Below are 22,627 nucleotides of genomic sequence, written 5' to 3'. Positions count from 1 at the left end.
ACACGTGATTACAACTCGTGGTCACCACACAAGCGCATATATAACTCACTTGCACGCAGCTTGGACTTGAATTAACATTTCCAATTAATGACTTTACTTCAAAAACTTATTAAATATCTCGTTACAGTAACTACAAAGTATCTTGATAACTCAGGATAACATTTTTTTAATTATATTACTTTAGGGTCAGTAAAAAAATAGATGGCTAATTTTTTAACTTTGATTAAGTTTTAAAGTATTTTAAATATTAGTTTTATATTAACTTTCCTACGCGACATTAACGACATAATATGTTCCCCTTTCGGCACAACTAGAAGCCATTCGACTTAGAATTGAATTATATTAATTTTTAAATGTTACATTTTACCTATATGACATAATTTATAAAGCTGTAGTCCGTTTATTTATAATATATATTGGAGTTTTTAAAATTATATAATCTACAAAACAAACAAAAACAAATAATATATTCTAATGATAAAAGTTTTATATTCAAAGAAATACATATCCACAAAATGTCCGTTTTATAGGTAACCCAATTCAAAACATAAAAATATCTACAAACATATTGTATGTTGTGTAAGACAAATTCGATTTTTCGTATTAATTTTTTTTATTGAATAAAATTTGTAATGAAGCATTTACGTAAAGTAAGAAATATAGTAATCATTTTACTTGCAATAGTTTACAATGAAGAGGTAATTCTAATTTCAAATTTGATTTCATAATTGTATTATCTTTTTGAAATAGTCGATTTTTAATTACTACTGATTTTTTTAATAATATTTCCGATTAAATTAAAATATTTACAAACAATACGGAATAATTATGTTACCTATATATTTTTATATTCAGTGTACGAGAAATAATTTTCAAAATATAGATGAAAAATATTACATAGTCTCAGAAGCGTACAGAGTGGCTAAAATCCTATTTATCCAAGGTCGCACAAACTACGACAGCTTAAAAAAAGCATCCCTATACGTGATGAACACATTTTTAGATCTAGTGCACATCATGAATAATGAAATGGCCAAAGAGTTGAGAGGTGCCGTCATAAAATTTTATAAAATTAAATATTTTCACGACTTCACCAATTACGTGATAAGTTTAGAAGAGGTATGTATTTTTGGATAGCTTATAATTATGTATAATTAATGTAATTTTAATATGTATTGATGATATCGTTTATTTATTGATTTATGTTATTTTATTTATTATTAATATTCATATCCTATGAGTAATTCCTTACACCGTTGGTTGCCTGGAAGAGATCGGTATGTAGCGATAAGGCGGCCAAAGTTGTATGCTAATTCAGTTATATCCATGTGTTACGGCATTTTTTTTAAATCTTGTTGATTTAAAATAAATTAAATTCTATATATCTAAATTGCAAATAAGTTATTTTTAATTTAATTCTAATATTATGACAAGACAATAACTACGTTATGAATTATTTAAGCTTACTTACAACAATTGTATAAAGCAGTAGTAGTAGTTTAAATGAAATAAGTTTGTAAGTTAAACCGTTTGACTAATTTGTTATTGGTTTATACTAACCTACCTAATATTTGCCACAAGCTCACAAAAGTAAATGTTTCGGCTTAAATAAAGCTCTAGCGCTATTACAAGCGCCGTCCCTGGGGTAGAACGAGAGGAACAATCGCTCGAGGTGCAAGCGAGAGATACGATAATATCAAAAACAATTTCCAATAAGCGTTGTTTGATGTTTATAAATTTGGAAATTATTACTTACATAACATAAACTGAAATGCAATTTATTTGAAGTGAAACCGTCGAGCAAGGGCACTGAAAGACAGTCTGGTTATTACCACATATATAATTATACATACGGTTAATATATTTCCACAGGCGACAGATTTAATAGATCACTGTCTCATTGACCCTGTCGAGAAAATAGACAATATACGAAAACAGTTTCACGAAGTCATTAATAACTTCGAGGATGTCAGGCAATTTGACACGGTCAATAAATGTATTGACGAACTTCCAGATGAAGTTGCAGCTGCTCATTGTATCTTGCACCAAGCTGTTCTGTATGTTACTTTATACCTATAAATATGATTAAATCAGACTTAACTGTAAAAACGATAATTTAAAATAAATCATTAGTGACTTTACATGAGATTTGTCTAATACCAAAAATGTTTTTGAAAATATTTAGGTGTCGTGGTGTGATCAAATAATTAACAGAACTGGTCGATTGGGTAAATAAGACTGATGACATTCAAGGCCGTCTTAAAACGTAGTAAAGTAGTCCAAAGGTAACACAATAACGAAATGATATCGCCGGCTTCGTCGCTGACTACAGGACACACGTTGCATTAAATATTCTTCGCATTATCTCATCCTGTCACTCACTCAGAACAAAGTGCTTAATAAATAGGCCCGCGCACATTGCTCACTTTGAAAGCTATGTAGACCCTGACAAATATTTAAGGAAAATGACTTCTCAATTGTACATCTTATTGTTTTATCAATTTAGTTTCAATGAAACCATGCAAGAGAGCCTAATGTCCATCGTGGAAATAAAAACTTATCAGCATGCGAAAAAGATGAATGCATCCATCTACGAGGTGCAGACTTGCTTAAACGATTTAGTACCATATTTCTTCGAACAATTGCTCGTGGAATCTTATACAGGTAAGGTGTTTTATTTAGCACGAGTAATGCTAACAAACACAAAAAATTAAAATGGAAAGTGACACGAAGATGACGGTATCCGATGCACGATTGTATCCATTGCTCATGCTGTAAAGTATGTTGAAAGGTAGCGGTACAAAGTGGGATCTCAATACTGATAAAGTAGAAAAGAAAAAAGCGGAAAAACAGTAGTATAAAAGGATAGCCTTTTAAGTTAAAGACCAATATAAAATATTTATATTGATCTTCATTAACTAAAACAATTGAAGAGAATTAATAAATAAGATACTTCAAATACATTAATATTATCTAGGCTATGTTTTCGAGAATGCTCAGTTTAATTATAATAATATTTTATTGTATTTTTACGTAGATAAATGTAAATTTCTGAGAGTGATAAACTCTTCAATCGAGGATCTATTAAAAGATAAATGGCGAAACAATACAAATACACAGTTCCCTAAGAAATGGAGCCCTCTGGTTGGATTCCTTAAAGAGAAGTATTATTTTTTATCTATTTAATATTATGGGTACCACGGTTTTAGAAATACTAATATCTATCATAACCATCATCATCATCTTCTTCTTCTTATTGTTATATATTTTAGTATATATGTCAGATTTTAATGGAATTTTAATAATATTGACAAAACTAATTTACCATAATAAATGCGAAAGTTTATTGCAAATATACACAAATGTTTTATGTGTTTTTACTGTCTTGGCTTCGTCGCCTGTGTTTTAATGTTTTTTTTTAACTCTTGCTTATGAGAGTTTTTGGAACATTGATTAAGTTTTACTTAACATGTCATTTTGTATATCATAAGACTCATATTAATACTTTGCATACTTAAAAATTATCTTTGGCTGTTTGTTATCCAATTAGCTTTATGAATGGACGAATTAAAATTATTGTTTGTAAAAAAGTCCATATTGTCATATTTCATCTTGTTTCAGATCCTTTTCAACGCTAAGGAATATACAGCAGTCCTTGTTTGTAACTCTATTATCTACAAATTTAACTTCTTTGGATATTCTCAAGACTTTGTACTCCTAATAATGTTGTAAACATAACAATATTGAAATTATTACGTTAATCATATTATAAATCAATTATAATTTTTAACTAATATGATCAATAAAATGATAACTTTATAAAATGTTTAGTTATTTTTATGTGAACATTTGTTATAAGTATTTCAGTAACACTTTTTAATCACTAAAACCGCTTGGAGTTTATTTGCATACATATTAAAATATTAATTATTTGACTATACATAAAGTATACATATATGCCAAACCCATACCAATAAACGTCTAACGGTGATATAAAATTCGTATGACAGAAAAATATATATCAGTGTGTAACTATTCATATGTCACTGCACAACGTTTTATAAATATAAAGGCCGTGAGTATTTAATTACTGAGTTTTAATTTTTTACAAATTTTCATTTTTTAATATATCAACTTTGTACTCGGTTGAAAACGTTAAATGTTATCAAACTAGCAACATCGTTGATATGCTAGCATTTCAAAAGTTTCTTACCTACTTCTAGTTCTAACTTCAGTGTCAGTCAATAATTGTCAAATAAACAATGTAACAAGTGCTTGTCCGTTATTTACGCGATGTTATATATTTTTTTATTAATGAAAAAATACTCCTACCTCCTTTAAAATGCCGAAAGCAGCGCGGAAGATGCTTCAAAACGGATACTCTAAAGATGAACCGGATCGTATACCGAATAACATCACAATTACAAACTTAGACCTTATTATGTATGTTGTGGCTATTGTCGGTCATTTTGTGGATTTGGGCCTGGATATAAATATTGCAGTGAGATATGCTATATCGAGGAGAACGATGGAGTTCGGATGGACACTTGCATTTATACTTTTCCCAGCATTTGTTAACACAGCGGTCTCTATAAGAATGTAAGTTCGATACACAAAAGATCCAGCTCATGACATCAGTTTTCAGCACCTTTGAATGTTTCGTTAAAACTGATTTTCTGACCAAAACATTTGTTCATCAACCTTAATATTATTCATTCTTAATAATCGTCATATTCATATGACTATCTTTCATTATTTTTTTTTACATCACAGGTATTCACAGGATAAACAACAGGATTCAATATCCAATGAGTTTACAAAAAGACGATGGTTGCGTATATTTATACTTGTTTTACAAATGGCACCTATTTTACGATTTACTGATGCCTTAATGTAAGTATGTATTAAAAATATATATAAATATTTCTCATTTTATCCATATATTTTCCTTTGTGTTTAGTTTCTGTACATAAAATTATAATAATGTTTATAGAAATTGAAACAATAATGGCCTTTTATCAATAATGAGTCATAGAAGGAAATAATAATAATTGCAACATTTATTCTATTATAAAAATTCATTTTTATCTGTATTTCAACATCATTGTAATATTCTGCCGGTTAAAGTGGTCTTTGATTTTGCAATAATATTTGGGTAATACACATAAATATATTTTTATACTCATTTTGTAGTGTTAGTAACTGTCTGTTAAATGCTTTCACTGCTAAACCATTGAACCAATTTCAATGAAATTTGATGTGCAAGCAAGCTTGAAGCCCAAGAAAGAGCATTATTTATTAAGATTTTTATACCTAATATCTGTTATGGGTAACTTGCAGCGGAGGCAAATTTTACATAAAATATAATTTTACATAAAAATTCAATTTACAACTTCTTTCATTCCTTACTCTATAAATAATTTAGAAAAGGTTCCATCGATAGATTTATATTAGTACATGTGGCTCATAGTTCAGACATATTGTTAGAATATCATTAGCAGATCATAATAACAATTAATTATCAATTTTAAGCTATGCAATAAAGTCGAGACGGGCTGAACGAAAGAAGGATACAACATCACAACGCTTGTATTATGGGTTGATGCTCAAGGAAGATTCCGATGCTGCACTGCTAAGGATTTTTGAGTGCTTCCTTGAAGCAGCACCGCAGCAAGTTCTCCAGACGAGCTTACTGCTGCGACAATATGACCATTTAGCAGGTTTGTTCGATTATGTTTAGTATAAAAAATAGTTAAATGAGCTTTTAATAGTTTTTTGTCATATGAATGCAATATTTTAACAAAAGTAATATATGTGTGGATAGACATATATGCAGTAGACTGTATATGTCCCATGGTCAAATAAAGGCCTTCTTTCCTACTGGTGGAAAGGTTTGGGACTCATTTCACCATGCTGTTTCCACGTTGGTTGTTAATGAATAAAAATCCTGCAAACTGTATAGTTTATTTCATGTTTTGATACAAAAACACAACGATGTGACGTAACGAATGTCCTATTTGGTCTTATGACTCTTAAAGCTCCTACCGGAGTTTGAGTTGTGGGAGGACCGAGTTAACGCCCTCGAGATATCGGCGTGACTGCTTGCAGCAGGTTTCATTTTACTTCCGCAGGTTCTATTTCTTCTCACGACACCTTCTCTTTTTTTTAAGTAGTTGGAAACCTTTAGAAAGGTACCACCCACTCCCCCCGCGGAAGATCCGGGTTATGTGAGATTTTTTTCCCATTGTGATGGCCTTCATTAGATGGAAGAAGCTGAGGTATCTTGTCAATATAACGCATCCGTGGCCCCTTCCGTGCTGTGCTCTACTCGTGGCTCAGCGTAGCTTTTAGGGGCAAATTTGATCTGACCCCCATACTGAGCCATCCCAGCCGACCTTCTCAGGGAAGTCTTAAATAGCGCGCTCACACGCGAGACTCACCGATATTCTAATGAACTGTGTATCCATTAACGTGTTCCGCTGCAGTAAACCGACACGTACGATTTCAGTGCACCAGGTGCTGTCAATATGCTCGTCGGTGGTGGGCATGGGGTGGTGCCTGGCGGCCTACCAGCGAGCGGTGCGCTTCGCTCAGCAGGACAAGGACAACATGAGCTGGCCCGGAACTGTGCTGCAGACAGCCTGGCACTTTCTTGTTTCATGTATGTATTAATTTGTTTATTTTCACTCCATCTTCGATTGGAAAGGTCTGTAGACAGTTACAAGACGTTACATATATAAATGTGAACTTAAAACAAATATTGTTATTTCCAGTAAGTCGCGTGATCTCCATATCGATAATCGCCCACCTGTTCCCCCACTGGACGGTGCTCGCCTGCGCGGTGCACATCCTAGTGATGACAACGTGGCTTCAGTTCTTCGATAAATCTCCTTTCTGCTCCCACAACAAGCTATGTGAGATAGCATTCTCCTTCGCTCTTGGATCCGTTTACCTGTTTACATATATCCTACCAGTGGAGGGCAGGACGAGGTACCGTTACTCTGTGTTCTATTCACTATGTTTCTTACAGAATTTAACATGTGCAGCCATATGGTACATGTATACGGACGAAGTGACCGGGGCTGACGTTTACTTTTATCCAGTTTTGGTTCTAAGCGTTGTCCCATATATGCTGGGTATCATGTTCATGATATTATATTATGCAGTATTCCATCCGAAGACCAGTACAATATCAGATGTGACGGTTTCATTTAAATCTGATAGACAGGTCGCTGAAATCAGCTAACGATGATTAAAGTTATTTGATTATCTATTGTTGATTTGCAAGTATTGGTAATTATATTATAATTTTACGTTCCATTTCATTTGTTATATATTTGTGCACACTCAGTTTTAAATAATATGACAAAAAGCAAATTCTTTCAATGGCTACAGTTTAGCTATATTATTGAAAGAGTAAAATTAAACAAATCTTAGATTAACAAATTGCATGCGATTTTTTAATTGTTCTGCTGTATTACGCACTATAAACAGTTCTTGGTTAATTCACCTTTATTTATAAAACTATTTAACAAGTTATAACCACATTAATATAATTTTCAAAGTTCCGATTATAACTTTGCGGACATTGAAAACGCCATTTTTATGCGAATCCATAGTGAATACCATAGATTATTCAAGATCTCGACCAATGATATCGCGTCCATTGATATCGGTGACCAATGATATCGGTGTCAAAGTTGTTTATTTGGGTTTACTGCTCTTGTGGTTGGATTTATAGAATGCATTTAATATGACAAAGTAATAAGGAACCAACGATATGCGATCTCCGTTTTTTAGCATAAGGCCAGAATATCGCTGCATCTATGTCGTATATATATTTATCTTATAAATAATAGTTGGTGCTTTTTGGTATTCTTAAAAGTAAGAATTCATATGTTCTTAAGTGCCAATATTTATTTCATGAAATATTTTATCTTTACTGTGTGCTAACCAAATATACCAAATTACTGATTCAGTTGTACTGTCTCCAAATTAAATAAATTTGACACACACAAGCCTAGATCCAATGATCGGTTCAAACCCGGGCAAGCACCACAGTATTTCCATGTGTAATTTGTGTTTATAATTCATCTCGTGCTTGACGGTGGAGGAAAACATCGTGGAGAAACCTGCATGTGTCTAATTTCACTGCAATTCTGCCACATGTGTATGCGGCCAACCCCATTGGAGCAGCGTGGCGGAATAAGCTCCAAAACCTTCTCCTAAAAAGGAGAGGTCTTATCCCAGCAGTGGGGCATGCACAAGCTGTTACCGTATAAATAAATATCGCTATCTCTTTCCAATGTGTGTAAATAGACGCCAAAAAATACGGCTTCTCTTTCTGACCTGGAGAGCTAATAATACAGACAGCGCCATAGCTGTTATCGGCTGTTTCGCGTCTTGGACCCAACGGTGGAGGAAATGTAATCTTATTAAATTAGTTTACTTTAGAGTTTCACTTCAACAGAATCAGTCAATATACATATTTCTATATTTATAAACGTTTTAACTCAATATAATGGTATATTATTTTTAATAACGGTGTTCTTGATATTGCCATAATAATTATATACTTAAATGTAAACAAAAGACTGGTTACATAATTTTAGTCAATAGTGTTAACATATTTTTTTATCGTATTTACAATATAATGTCATGTATCAAATTTTATGTGTGAAGCCTAATCATTGAAGTACAAATTGAAATTAAAATTTCACAAGAAAATCTTTGAAACCATATTTAATGTCAATAATTGAAATAAACGTACACTTTTGAATAGCAACACCAGTGGTCAGAACTTCGCTTCGTTTTTGTATAACTTGTAATGAAATAAATTTTAATTAAAAAGGTAATTTAAAAAAAACATTATTTTTGTACGACTTCTATTCTGATAGGCTATTTTGTAAGTACCTATGGTATGGGAGTACATAGAATATGTATATTTAGTATTAGTATATACCGATATATTTAAATATTTACTGCACATATCCTGATAGCATGGAGCTTACACAAGAATGCTAGCAACACTCATTTAATTACTCCTGTCAAAAAATGTGGTAAAGGACGAAAGTTTAATGGTTTAGTTTAATTCAGATGAAACGAGCCATAGACAATTTAAATTATATATATAACTAGTTAACGCCCGCTGCTTCACTCGCGTTACTGAGGAGATAGGTTTAAAAAAACATATGTCCTTAGGATTCAAGCATGCCTCATATCAAAATTCATTTCATTAAATACGATTTAGCCGTCAAAGAGCAACAGACTAACATAATTACTTTCGCATTTATAATATTAAAGTATATAGTATTTCCAAGTAAAAAAAAAATATCATAAGATTAAAAAAGGCACTTTTTTATGCATATTCTGTGTACCAAACCAACTACCATAAATATTGATAATAATATTGAAATGATTTTTTACTTTTGCAATTTTATAAACGAATCTCATACGAGAGTTTTCATTTAGTAAACTCTATAAAAGTGTCTCAACTGTATTTTTTAATAAATTTTAGAATGATGTTCGTGTTTTATTTGCTATAACTACTAAACATACTCTTATATATATTTACTGTGTATGTATATATACAAACAATATATATCTTATTAATAATATAGATTTAAAATCAACAACAATAATTCACCGTTTCAATACAACTACATATATAATAAGGTAGTTGACAAGTAAATACACAAGAAAAATATCGCAAACATTTTTAACTCAGCCTTTATTTGATTTGTCTCAACAAAGGTTATATGCTCCTGTCGGACATCACAAGCTGACTCGAATAATAAAAATGGTATGATATTAAAAATTAATAACTTTAGTAAACAGCTAATATAGAGCACGAAAGTGAATAAAAGTTAATATTAATTTTGTACATTACATATGGGTTGCGGTTTTGAATGGGTTAATATCAAACCAATAGAATACTTAATAAAGATTGTTTACTTACTAAAAAATACATATATAACTTATTTAGATATCTGAATTACTGTTATATCAAATTACATTTGTTACCATATGAATGGAGCACGCTCTCTCAAGATTTTTAAGCCGTATCTATTCCATTCACTCTGATTTATCCAGAGTTCTATTGCTGACTCTAAACAAGACATAACGGCTGCACCTTTCCAAACTGTACTAGCTGGGTCAATATCCTTCGGAGAGGTAACAATTTCTAATTGTTCAGTCTTATATGTGTAAGGAATTTGGAGAGCCAATCTATTTTGCAGCCATAGATTAAGTCCGTGAACTTTAACTCCACCACCGACTATCAAAATACTGCTGTACATTTTACGTTTCAGCTCTTCACTAGTGCAACGATCTATGCTTTGTAAGATTGCAGCATCTAAGCTTAAAACCTGCCCTGGGGCTAATGATACAATATCTCCAGGACCCCCTTCTAATGTATCCACTACAATATCTTCATCGGGATTTGCAGAAGGCTGATTTTCATTTGCCGCCTCAAATTGTTGACTTTCATTAGCACTTGGGTCAGCAGTCTCACGTTTTCTACCAGTCTCCCTTAAAAATTCTGCATCGAAAGGGTCTTCTGCATCACTGGGCTGCCGATTTTGAATCTTTGTTGTTTTTTGACCAGTTATTTTAAGCAGATCTGTATAGAATAAAGAAAGAGGTGATATTATACATTCATCACCCACTTGCAAGGTATATTTGTTGACAACATCACCAGGATGATCGACTAGGAAGGTTTTCTCTTGTGGTCCACATACGTCTAAGTTTACATGACAAAAATCTTGATAGAGATTACGCATAAGAATTACATCTCTGGGTACATTCTCATTCCAGTTCTTATAAGGAAATGCACTTTTATGAAACATCCAAGACAATGCTTGACACACATCGCCTGCACCATAGTCCATTCTTAATCTGGTGGTCTTATGAGAAATACCATCTTCAACACATGAAATAGCAGTTTTTTGGTCACCAATATCTACAACACATGCTGAGCCTATTCCAGCTCCAAAAGTTGCGCCAACACTTTCTTGCACAAGGAAACAGTGTCCAAATCCTAAATCTTTAAGTAATAAAGAAGTTAGGTATTTTAAATGACTTCTAGAGTATATATCTGGAATGAGCAATACACACCGATACTTAACAAGTTCTATGAGAGGTATGTCCAGCTTGTATTCAATAATGGAACTCCAAATAGAATAAAGATCATTTAAGACAGAAGAAATAGATCCACCAACTTCCGAGTGTAAATTAAAATCTCCTCTTCGGAATGGAAAATGTATGTTATAGGGCAACTCAGGATCAATATCGAGTACTAAATCCCCAATGACTACCTCACACTGTACTTGAGGCCAAGGTTCTCCGTCGTTTTCTGTTTCCGGTAATGACCTGCGGTTAAAAGCAGCTATTTGTTGGGGTGGCGTCGCATACCGCCTGGCCCCATTTGACTGCATACATGACTGCAGTGTGTGCGATATTTGTAGCCGGCATTCTTCTAATTCTTCAATAAGTTCTTTTGTTTTTGGTACACTAGGAGGTACGAAAGGATCTCGGTATATTTTGCCCCCAGGACGACGTTTCCTTGCGATACAGTGAAGTTGCTTGACTGGTACTAAGTCGGAAGCCCTTCCTATCCTTACATAGATTGACCCCGGATGGATCACAATAATCCTGTTGGAAGGAAACTGTTGGAACTGTTCAGGACCGGGATCATGATTCGGCAAACTCATTTGTGAGGAGTTGTTAGAAATATATTAATAAACTTTCTAGAAACTTCCAGGTAAATAGTAACTGTGGTGGGATAATTTATTTGTAAAAACCGGCAATTTTATAAACATAACCTAATAGTGACATATGTCATAAGTTATGAACTTATATTTTATCATAAACTACACAAGTAAAACTAAAACAATAATTAAAAGTTAAAATTGTTATTTAAATACTTAACTTCAGTATGTGTATATATCGAAGGTAAAAATAACCCAATAACAACAAATCAAATTAGTGGTAGCAGTTTAAAGAGAACAGTGTTATTTTTGGATTGTAACCTGATGATGATGAACATAAAAAAATATCATAAACCCACGGGATTCTACTATTTTAACTAGGACATTTGTCATAATTATTTCTTGACTCGAATAATTAATATTCATTTATGAAAATCCGAGTGTTGATTGGGCTGTCAAAGTCAATCAATTTGTTTTCTGTCAAAATGATATTTTCGTGTGGCGATTGAAGATTATCAAAATAAAGATAGAAACATTATTGTTTTCAATTCGAATTATTAATTAAAATGGTGTCACGAAGCTTAACAGAGGTTTTTGTGTTAATGCGTAATAATGCTATACACAGTAAGCATATATTTTCAGAACAGGTAAGTTTAAAGTTATTGATTAAGTTTTATAATTCTAATTTTACACAAATACTTCAAAAGCTGCTAAAGCTTTATTATTTTATGTATAATTTACTATAACGTTAATTATTCTCTTTATTACGTCCTTGTTAATAAATGTTTTCTCAATACTGATCTAACTTAACAATTTCAGAATAATTTAACATAATATAATCATTATTTAAAAAAAAAAATTTATTATATTTTAATTATTGATAGTGTTCTATAACTTGTACCATCTGTAAAGTGATACCATTCTCTTATAATAGTAATTTTACAATAGACAAATGACACGGAGAGAGTAAGACTGATGAGATCAAATTCTCATGAAATGGAAGCAGGCTTGGAGCTTAAATCTGACTCCAATGCACCACCGCCTTGGAGCGACTCATTGGAGGAGGCACATTATATTGTTACGAGGTATGTGAAGCCATTTTATATCTCTCCAAAAAAGCATTAATGGTGAAATGGATGCAACATATTTGGTTAGTTTACAAGTGTGCATGTAAAGCCTTTTCCAAGATCATTTATTCAATAAATGAGCATAGTTTTTTGGTCTACTACGTGTTAGATTAAGTATACAATTTTAGTGAAAATATGTCTTAAAGAAAGACTATATATTATATATTTAGAGAGTGTGCGAGTGAGTATAAAAATTTCTCAACGAATTGATATAAATAATGTTTAAATTTACTTCTGGCTTGTCATATAATATGATGTTTAAACATAATAATGTGCAACTTTATAATGTATATTTGATTAGTTACAATTATGGAGCTTTGTGCTAACGTCTGGGTAGGTACCACCCACTCATCAGATATTTTATTGCTAAACAGCAACCCTTAGTACTATTGTGTCTGGTTTGAAGGATGATTAAGTTAGTGTAACTACAGGCACATGCGATATAACATCTTAGTTCCCAAGTTTGGTGGTGCTTTTGTGAAGTAAGTGTTTGGAGAAGGAGTGGTTAATATTTCTAATGCTAATGTTAATGCTAATGCATGGGACATAATTTCATGTCTTTATGATTCATCTCATGAGAGGAGAAGGAAAACATTGTCAGCAAAATAATATGTTTCCAATAAACTTAAGCCATTATTGAAGGGGCTGATACTATATGTCGGTTTCTCTTAATATTGCTACCAAGGTTATAAGTAAGTTTCTACTATAGTTAAAAAAAAAAAACTTAGTTTTAAATCTAACAAGTTATGCCTGGTTACTATATTCATAAAACAGTTTGGTTTGCTCATGAAATGTTGTTTCTCACGGAGACACAAATACTCCGTCCTGCCGATACCAGCTACCTTAATTATCCCGGCTACACGCTTGAAGAATCCTTCAAAGCGAAAGCCGGAGTATGCTTGTTCGTCAGGACGGATGTTTGCTGTCACCGACTGTGCTGACCTGACTTGGAGGACCCCTCCTTCTCCATGTTGGTGGTACGTGTAGACCTGGTTCGTCAGAGCCGAGTCTACGTGTGCCTCTACAGATCCCACAATGGTGACTTGGAGACAAGCCGATTATTTGACCATCTTAGTCGGGTGGCAGATGCTGCGCAAGAGCAATTTCCTAACGCGGAATTGGTGTTTTTGGGGGATTTTAATGCTCACCACGAATCCTGGTTGAAATCCCTCAAAACTGACCATGCTGGAAGGACTGCTCATGCTTTTGCTCTCACACATGACTTGACCCAACTGGTTGATCAGCCCACCAGGATCCCAGACATTGATGGGCAAGCACCTTCTCTACTGGACCTTCTGCTGACTTCTCACCCGGTGGAATATCAGGTTGTGGTTCAGGCTCCTCTTGGCTCTTCGGATCACAGCCTTATTTCTACCAGAGTGCCACAGGCCAAGCTGCCGCCACTAGCGGTATGCAAACGTCGCGTTTGGCACTATAAGTCGGCGGATTGGGACGGTATGCGCGATTACTATGCGTCGGTCCCTTGGAAGGAACGTTGCTTCAGTGGGAATGACCCGTCAGCTAGTGCCGCTGCTGTTGCTGGCGAGATCATGCTGGGAATGGAATACTACATTCCTAGCTCAGATCTCGTCAGTAGGAGTACGCGTAACCGTTGGTTCACTCGTGAATGTGCCGATGCTGTATCATCTAAGCAGGCGGCATATCGCAAGTGGATCAACGGCTGTATTAGCGGGGCATCTAACATTGACTCACTGAAAGCAAACTATAATAAAAATTCCAAGTCCTGTAGAAAGGCATACACGAGAGCGGATGCACAGCGCATTGTACAGATTGGTCATGACCTTGTGTCGCATCCTAGGGGCTCCCGTAGCTTCTGGCGTCTGACCAAGTCTGTGCAAAACAATTTCTGCCAACCTTCGCTGCCACCGCTCAGAAATCCGGACGGATCGCTAGCTCACAGTCCGCAAGAGCAAGCTGATCTCCTGGCTAAACTCTTTGCCGACAATTCCGTCATCGATGATTGTAGTGCACTGCCACCTACAATACCTGCATGTGGCCATACGATGCCTGACATCAAAATCAGGCAACGTGATGTGCGTGCGGAGCTGCAATCACTTGATGTACGGAAAGCTAGCGGTCCCGATGGAATACCAGCCATAGTGCTGAAGAAGTGCACAGCGGAGCTGTCTCCTGTGTTAACGCGCCTGTTCCAACTTTCTCTCTCTTCGGGAAGTGTGCCGGAGGCTTGGAGAAGAGCTAATGTGCAAGCGGTTAACAAAAAAGGGGATCGGTCTGACCCGGCAAATTATCGGCCAATAGCTATCACCTCAGTACTTTGTAAGGTGATGGAACGGATTTTAAACAACCAACTGATCCATTACCTAGAAGATCACTGTCTAATTAATGATCGTCAGTACGGGTTTCGACCAAAACGGTCCACAGGTGATCTTCTAGCGTACGTAACACACCTCTGGGGTGAAGCTATCGACAAGCATGGAGAATCGTTGGCTGTCAGCCTCGATATCTCCAAGGCTTTCGACAGGGTCTGGCACAGAAGTCTTCTCTCCAAGCTACCGGCATATGGTCTGCCTGCTCAGCTATGCACCTGGATTGCCAGCTTCCTACACAAGCGTAGCCTTCGTGTTTTAGTAGATGGTTGCGCTTCACAATTCTATGTAGTGAATGCTGGGGTCCCCCAGGGATCTGTGCTATCTCCCACACTCTTTCTTTTGCATATCAATGATATGCTCTCCCTTGGGAACATACATTGCTATGCAGACGATAGTACAGTGCATGGTGGATACCACGGACGCGCAGTGGCTGGGCGGGCGGAAACTGAGGAGAGGCGGGAGAATCTTGTCATTGAACTCGATAGGACGTTAGAGCTCATCGCCAAATGGGGCTCTGATAATCTTGTTGAGTTTAATGCCAAGAAAACACAGGTATGCGCTCTCACGGCGAAAAAGTCAACATTTTCCCCTCTTCCCTCCCTCTGTGGTACTCCGCTGGTGATGCAAAGCAAAATCGCCATGCTGGGGATTGACGTTCGCTGCGACCTTAGTCCAAGGGATTACATCGAGGCTGTTATAAAAACAGCTTCACGGAAACTCGGAGTTCTGAACAAGGTGCGGCGATTTTTCACGCCACAACAACTGTGCTTGCTGTACAAAACACAGGTACGGTCTTGCGTGGAATATTGCTCGCACCTTTGGGATGGCTCCGCTAAGTACCTACTTGAGGCCTTGGACCGGTTGCAGCGACGTGCCGTACGCATTATTGGCGACGTAAAGGTCACAAACACCCTTGAACCTTTACAATTGCGTCGTGAGATAGCAGCACTGAGCGCTTTCTATCGACTGTATCACGGCGAGTGCTCTGAGGAATTATTCTCTCTAATTCCCGCTTCCCCCTTCCTTCTTAAGTCCACGCGAGCTGGTTCTCGATGTCACCGCCTAACTGTGACATCAATTCCATCGCGAACAAAGAAATTTGGCAACTCCTTTCTTTGTCGCACTTCCAAAAAAATGGAATTCCTTACCAGCTCACGTGTTCCCCTCCTCTTACAACCCGGGTTCCTTCAAACGAGGCGTGAAGAGGCATCTTGCGGGCCGGCAAGGCGAAGGCAGCTAGTGCAGAACGTTTTTCCCGTCTGTACTGGCCGTCGTCGCGTTTGGACTCTACTACCACTTACCATCAGGTGGAGTAGAGTCATTTGCCCTCCCGGCGAATATAAAAAAAAAAAAAAAATGAAAAATAGAATTAATTATAAGACGTAATTAATATCACTGTTAGCTTGAAACTTAAGTATCTGAAATTATTTTTGATTGTAGTAACCAGGTTTTAATCATTTAATGATCAAATGTTATATATATATGAGCAGTGTTTGTGAAAGGCATTGAGCCTTTTTAATAAATGGACGGGTTTGATGATTTTCAGTTATCTATAAGCTACTGATGGAACAAAGAGGTTTCGTAAGTTTGCTTTTTATTTTATGTTTGCTGAAATGTCATAGCTTTGTTTTAATATAATTTATTTTTTCAATATACACATAGTCGGTAAACTGCTTATAAATAAGTGTCTTACTTAAAGCTTTTATTTATTTACACTTTATTTGGAATTAGTAACCCGTTAAATATATGTTTTGTATGGGTAACTCAGCACTAACTACTTCTTAACTAACTAAGCACTCAGTTTTTTTACTCAATATATAAAAAAAAACGTCCTAAGTACATATCAAGATTGTTTATAAAACATGCAATTGTGGCTCTTATGGGTGGTTCAGTAACATTTTAGTAAAATTGCAAGCGCTTTTTTATGTCCTAGCCTATTTAATGATAATCGGATAATTGTGATATGTTAATTAAATTATTTATTGTCCATTTATATTTGAAATATCTTTAGCTGTAATTTGGTTGGTTTATAAATTTTATTATAGGCTCGCATGCATTTCAAAAACAAAGCTTTACATGTTTTATAGTTGATACAAATCATTTTGAAATTTGTACAAGTGTCTAGGATTTTTAATAGATTTCAGGATAATTTAGGAGTAAAATACTTTTTTAATTTCTATACTATGATTACTCGGACGGGGAGCAATAAGCGTAGTGCGTTACAAGGTCGCTTGAAGTTGATGTGTCTTGTGATTATAAGTACTACGGTGGAAATTTCCCCCCCTTTCTTTTTAAATTTATCTCTCTTGCATTGCAAAATAATGAACTTCCATAAGAATTATTCGAAAATATTTTATAATTGTTCACCTACGATATATTAACTAGGACCTACTGTTTAAAATCAAATAAAATAAGTTTTTAGACTGACCGACGTAGGCTGTGTGCTTTTCATTCATTGACCAGTATCAATTAAAAGAAAATGTTTCCTTTTTTTACTTACAATTTGTTTTAGTTCTAAATACGTATTAATATTAGACAAATTATATAATTCATACCTTTTATGTGTATTTTGAAATTATTGAAATAGTACCATTTTATTAATATATTGAATTTAATTCGTACGCTATGACATTGAAGCTTAAACTGGAATCATTTTTACCGACTTCGCATTCCAGATTAAATTTTGTACTCAGGTTAAGGACGAAGCTCTCAGAGCTTCAGTCCCGTCACGAGCGCCAGATCCGAAGGCCAGCACTGGACGATAGCAGCGAGCAACAGCAAATCGACCGACTATCGGCCGAAATTGGCCGACTTTTTACTCAAGCTCACTCGCGAATTACAACTATTAAAGCTCAGACACGACATGGTATGTTTTTTTTCTTTGTAACATTAAATTTGGTAATAAAAACTAACTGAAACATGACATAAAGAAACTATTGCGTCTAATAAATATGACTGGTAAAATTGCCGTTTTTGCTTTGTTTACTTTTATTTTAATATAATCAAAGTGTAAGCTTTGGAATTTGTAATTCGGACCTTATATATCGAGTAATCTGAATTTATGTAGATAAATAAGGAAAAAAGTAATATGATAAATGTTTAATATGAGTAGTATAGCAAGTGATAAACTCAAATCACCGGTGCCTATGGAGACCTATTGAACACTCTTTTCTATGCTATTATTTCACGGCCTGTTTAACACAATCAATCGTCCAAATATTGTATCCATTTAATTTTTTCTCGAGAAAGATCTTCTTCTTCTCTAAGAAGTAGAATTTCGGCTAAGTAATCAAATCAAAATACATATATTTCATTCAAGTAGGTTTTAACAACCACTTTAAAAAATATAAAACTACCGCAAGATGTAAATTTTCGTGTATTGTATGGGAGTTGAATACCGAATATTACCGTTATCACCAATAACTGTTCTTGTTCTTCCAGGCAACAGCACCGAACAGAAACTAACGAAAAACGTAGTTCTAGCATTAGTGACAATCCTTCAGGATCTGAGCATAACATTCCGCACATCGCAGTCCAACTACCTAAAATCATTAACCTCCAGAGAAGAAAGATCGAACGCGTATTTCGACCTACCAAACTTCGAAGAACTCAGCTTACAGGACAACGATCTTCTGCCAGGATTGACGAACAATCAGACAGACTTATTATTCTCATTACCGAGCACATCCGGCTCGCAGAACTATGACGAGGAAAATTTAGATGGAATGTTCCAGAAGCAAGTGATGAATCAAAAACAACTGTTACTAATGCAGGAGGAGAACAGCAAGATGGTCGAAGAGCGAGAAGAGGAAGTTAATAAGATTGTCAAATCCATTGTGGATTTGAACGATATCTTTAAAGATTTGGCGACCATGGTCCACGAACAGGGCACAGTTTTGGACCGAATAGATTACAATATAGAACAAACCCAGGTGCAAGTCCACGAAGGGTTCAAGCAGCTGCAGAAAGCTGAAAGGTATCAAAGAAAAAATAGGAAAATGCAATGCATTTTCATACTAGGAATAAGCGTTTTTGTGATGGTAATTCTACTGATTGTAGTAAAAAGTTAGCTCTTAATGCTATTGGAATTAAGCATTTTGTCGCATAGCAAGTTTCGTTATGTATGTATGTACGTATGGTTGAGGAATTGCGAAATTTTGAGAGCACAAATATCGCAAAGCATTTTTGTTAAACGTGTTATTAAATATTTAAACGATTCGATGTATTCTGTTTTATATCGATTTGCTTTATTGTTTCTTCACGTTTGGGGCTGGCGACACTCCGTAATATTACATTTGTTATATTAAAATTTACAATTACCTAGAATTAGTTCGTGAGAATTATTCATAAAGTGATTGCAATGGTAAGAACATTATATAATTGTATATGAGGATTTTAAGTGTTTTTAGTGTGGCTAGACAACAAAAATATGTAAACTTAAGATCTAGATTGAACTGGTTCACACTAGTTCGGATTGATAGTATTAGCTCGATCTGGTTTTAGTCATCCTATGTCATGCCCACGCTCGACTGTAGGCTCATCTTAAAGCATTTGATATAGAATAATAACGGAATATAGCCGATGGCCCAGTGGTAAACACGCGTAAATCTTAACCGATGGTCGTGGGTTCAAACCCGGGCAAGCACTGCTGAATTTTCATGTGCTTAATTTGTGATCATAATTCATCTCGTGTTATACGGTAAAGGAAAACATCGTGAGGAAATCTGCATGTGTCTAATTTCACTGAAATTCTGCCACATGTGTATTCCACCAATCCGCATTGGAGCTACCACGATACGCTTACCACACTATGTCTAACGATAAACAAACCTTAGATTTACATATTTCATTTGATTTGCAGTATATAACAGTATTGCCATATGCACTAAAAACTGTTATTTATTAGTATCCATTTATTTATAATACAAGACTATTCCACTCAACTACTCATATCCGCTTTAATTTTACCTCCAAAGTATCGATAATAACGTCGCCGACATTGAAAACAATATACAATATTTTCGCGAATCTATGTATAATGAGTACCGTAGATTATTCAAGATCTCGACCAACGATACCGCGTCATTTTCAATAATAATAATATCCTAATACATTATTCACACGCGGCCATCTGATCCCAAACTAAGCGGAGCTCGTACTATGGACACCAGACAACCGATATACTACATATACAACTTTTCTTTTGTAAACACATACTTATATAGATAATCACACTCAGACTCAGGACAAATAGACATGTTCATGCACACAAATATCTGTCCTGGGTGGGAATCGAACCCACAAACTTCGGCGTGAAAGGCAATTATGTACCAACCACGCCAACCCGTCAAATTTCAACGTCAAAGTTGTTTTTTTTTTGTCTTTGCTCCTACTGTTGTTGATATTGGCTATACGTCGATGTATATTCAACTAATTTATTTATTTAATATCGAAAGTTACAATATTACAACATAATAACGCATAATGTAGGCTGAACAATATCAATTTGCACGTTTGCAATTACAGCATACTTATTTTATATCAACTGAGCGACTAAAATATAACATCAATTACGTTTCATAATTATTAATAAATAACATATGATAACAACATATAAATCCTATTATAGAGCAAAAATAAAAGGGGAAGAGTAAAATTACTAATGTGAAAAGTGCTACTAAAATATATACCTTAATATACGTCCGACAAATTTGTTGGTAAATAAGTGTCCGTCCGACCTAATGTGAATCAACTCGTTTGGTATTATTTAAGACGTCTATATATATATACATTGATTTGTTTCAGAATCATTTCTATAACTAAGATGTGTGTATTTTTTTACATTGTCAATTTCTTTCACAAAGGCTAAAGGCGTATTACTAAGCCTAATTAGGTTGTCTGCGTTTGACCGTTGTTGTGGATGCCTTAACAGTCAGCCCGAACAGCACGTTTCTTTACTACAAGGATTCATTCATAATGCAATATATCAAGATTTGGGCAAACTACAATCAGATTAATGATTACGATTACAATGCGGACACATTAATCACGATTACAGTATAACCATAGTAATCAAAAAAATAAAGTGAGTGTGACTCGCGCGCTATATTCAGAGTCAATCAGTTAATCTGCAATCACGATTGATGATTATACATTGTAATTGTTATCATTAATCTCATTACATTTTACTCAAAATATTTTATGACAATTATTGCTGTTATTTTGTGATTTGATTTGTGAGTGTATTCAAAAGTATTTTTTAAAATTATTTAGTGAGTAAATGTTTTTGACGTAAACACATAATCACCTATGTAACCCATGTAATTGATATAATTTCTTTATATACGCTTATATGGCAGTTCTTTGTAAATATTGTTATCGTAAGAAGTTTTTTACGCAATTACAATAAAAATAATTTTTTTTGAGATCTAAGTTCCTATAATTACACTGACTCACTAAACTTTCATATCGGAAATATTATATATACATATACGAATACAATATAAAATATTGTCGTTCTCCCACTATTAACGTCTTATTATTTCGAATTGTTTATATATAGTTGTTGTATATTTAATTAATTAAGGCAGTTTTCTAGTCTTGATTGTTTTATTTTGAATAGACATAGTATTAAATATGATCTATTTAAAAGAAACATGACCAAAATCGATTAAGTTATTCCATAGATAATAAGTAGTTAAGAAAACAGATAATATAAAATTAAAAAAAAATTACATATATATTACAATCGTTTTTTAATGTAAGAGCTATTCATGTCATGCTAATTTAAGTATTTTCAATTATTTTCTCCAACCCCCTTTCCTTGCCTGTCACGCTTAAGAGGCGTCACATTTGCGTACAAGTGGATATATTCAATAATTGAGTAGGACACCATGGGCGGAATACGTGCTGCTGTGGTGAGTGCTGCTTGCCGAGTCATTTCTAAGATAATAATATAACCTATTGAATAAAAAAATGCAACTAACATTTGCCTAATAGAATCATGCCTTTACTTAGCCCTCTTTTTTTTAAAATATATAAGCTAGCGCTTGACTGTTATCACACCTGATGGAAAGTGATGATACGGTCTAAGAAAATATTATATCAATTAGGTACAATTGTTGTGTAAAATTTTTGACAATTTGTTATAAATATTATTAAATGTAAAAGGCCCGTTTCTAAACGAAAAGTGCCTGTAAATTAACGCGTAAACTCTGAATGTACTTTATACACTATTAATGTCTATATTGTTGTACGTCTATTTAATAAATTTAAATGAAACTTATGCATTACATTTATCGTTCATTTCATTCAATGAAAAACAAAATTTCTTCAAATGTAATTATCAATAACTATTCCATTTTCATTTACAATATTTATCATGGAATTCTGGTCAATTTTCGAAGACTATGATTTTTGGTTGCAATGACCTCGATAAATA

General features: G+C 34.4%; 4 protein-coding genes across 5 annotated transcripts; 3 read left to right on the top strand and 1 right to left on the bottom strand.

Annotated features, from left to right (window-relative positions):
• Positions 1-557: 557 nt before the first annotated feature.
• Positions 558-3,771, top strand: LOC126777099 (uncharacterized). 2 transcript variants are annotated; one of them, XM_050499990.1, is made up of 6 exons: positions 558-698; positions 856-1,119; positions 1,873-2,057; positions 2,507-2,664; positions 3,038-3,164; positions 3,622-3,771. In XM_050499990.1, the coding sequence occupies exons 1-6, from the start codon at positions 633-635 to the stop codon at positions 3,719-3,721; spliced, it is 900 nt and encodes a 299-aa protein (XP_050355947.1). In that variant the 5' UTR covers positions 558-632; the 3' UTR covers positions 3,722-3,771. The 2 variants fall into 2 exon arrangements, with proteins under 2 accessions (XP_050355947.1, XP_050355948.1); XM_050499991.1 differs by having other exon boundaries at positions 641-698; positions 1,004-1,119; positions 3,622-3,770.
• Positions 3,772-4,086: 315 nt separating this feature from the next.
• Positions 4,087-9,517, top strand: LOC126777083 (XK-related protein 6). The gene is made up of 5 exons (XM_050499964.1): positions 4,087-4,599; positions 4,774-4,893; positions 5,533-5,720; positions 6,509-6,661; positions 6,774-9,517. Exons 1-5 carry the CDS (start codon positions 4,343-4,345, stop codon positions 7,244-7,246), a joined length of 1,191 nt encoding a protein of 396 aa, XP_050355921.1. The 5' UTR covers positions 4,087-4,342; the 3' UTR covers positions 7,247-9,517.
• Positions 9,518-9,713: 196 nt separating this feature from the next.
• LOC126777056 (actin-related protein 8) lies at positions 9,714-11,807 on the bottom strand. Its single transcript, XM_050499913.1, has one exon. It carries the CDS (start codon positions 11,709-11,711, stop codon positions 10,020-10,022), a length of 1,692 nt encoding a protein of 563 aa, XP_050355870.1. The 5' UTR covers positions 11,712-11,807; the 3' UTR covers positions 9,714-10,019.
• A 394-nt stretch (positions 11,808-12,201) lies between these two features.
• Positions 12,202-22,275, top strand: LOC126777097 (syntaxin-16). Its single transcript, XM_050499988.1, has 4 exons — positions 12,202-12,355; positions 12,657-12,793; positions 17,880-18,052; positions 18,628-22,275. Exons 1-4 carry the CDS (start codon positions 12,275-12,277, stop codon positions 19,254-19,256), a joined length of 1,020 nt encoding a protein of 339 aa, XP_050355945.1. The 5' UTR covers positions 12,202-12,274; the 3' UTR covers positions 19,257-22,275.
• The last annotated feature ends 352 nt before the right edge of the window (positions 22,276-22,627 follow it).

This window comes from Nymphalis io, chromosome 22 (assembly GCF_905147045.1).
Source record: "Nymphalis io chromosome 22, ilAglIoxx1.1, whole genome shotgun sequence".
Lineage (NCBI taxonomy): Eukaryota > Metazoa > Arthropoda > Insecta > Lepidoptera > Nymphalidae > Nymphalis > Nymphalis io.
Note: the sequence above shows the minus strand (reverse complement) of the source record. Positions and strands in the feature narration are given on the sequence as shown.

What these genes read in the sequence shown, in the direction of transcription:
- LOC126777097 (XM_050499988.1), top strand. Translation starts at nt 12,275, where the DNA reads ATGGTGTCACGAAGCTTAACAGAGGTTTTTGTGTTAATGCGTAATAAT. An exon ending in AGCATATATTTTCAGAACAG is followed by an intron (nt 12,356 to 12,656) that starts GTAAGTTTAAAG and finishes ATTTTACAATAG; the next exon opens with ACAAATGACACGGAGAGAGT. An exon ending in GCACATTATATTGTTACGAG is followed by an intron (nt 12,794 to 17,879) that starts GTATGTGAAGCC and finishes TTTTGTACTCAG; the next exon opens with GTTAAGGACGAAGCTCTCAG.
- LOC126777056 (XM_050499913.1), bottom strand. Translation starts at nt 11,711, where the DNA reads ATGAGTTTGCCGAATCATGATCCCGGTCCTGAACAGTTCCAACAGTTT.
- LOC126777099 (XM_050499990.1), top strand. Translation starts at nt 633, where the DNA reads ATGAAGCATTTACGTAAAGTAAGAAATATAGTAATCATTTTACTTGCA. An exon ending in ACGTGATAAGTTTAGAAGAG is followed by an intron (nt 1,120 to 1,872) that starts GTATGTATTTTT and finishes ATATTTCCACAG; the next exon opens with GCGACAGATTTAATAGATCA. An exon ending in GTTGGATTCCTTAAAGAGAA is followed by an intron (nt 3,165 to 3,621) that starts GTATTATTTTTT and finishes ATCTTGTTTCAG; the next exon opens with ATCCTTTTCAACGCTAAGGA.
- LOC126777083 (XM_050499964.1), top strand. Translation starts at nt 4,343, where the DNA reads ATGCCGAAAGCAGCGCGGAAGATGCTTCAAAACGGATACTCTAAAGAT. An exon ending in ACAGCGGTCTCTATAAGAAT is followed by an intron (nt 4,600 to 4,773) that starts GTAAGTTCGATA and finishes TTTACATCACAG; the next exon opens with GTATTCACAGGATAAACAAC. An exon ending in ACAATATGACCATTTAGCAG is followed by an intron (nt 5,721 to 6,508) that starts GTTTGTTCGATT and finishes GTACGATTTCAG; the next exon opens with TGCACCAGGTGCTGTCAATA.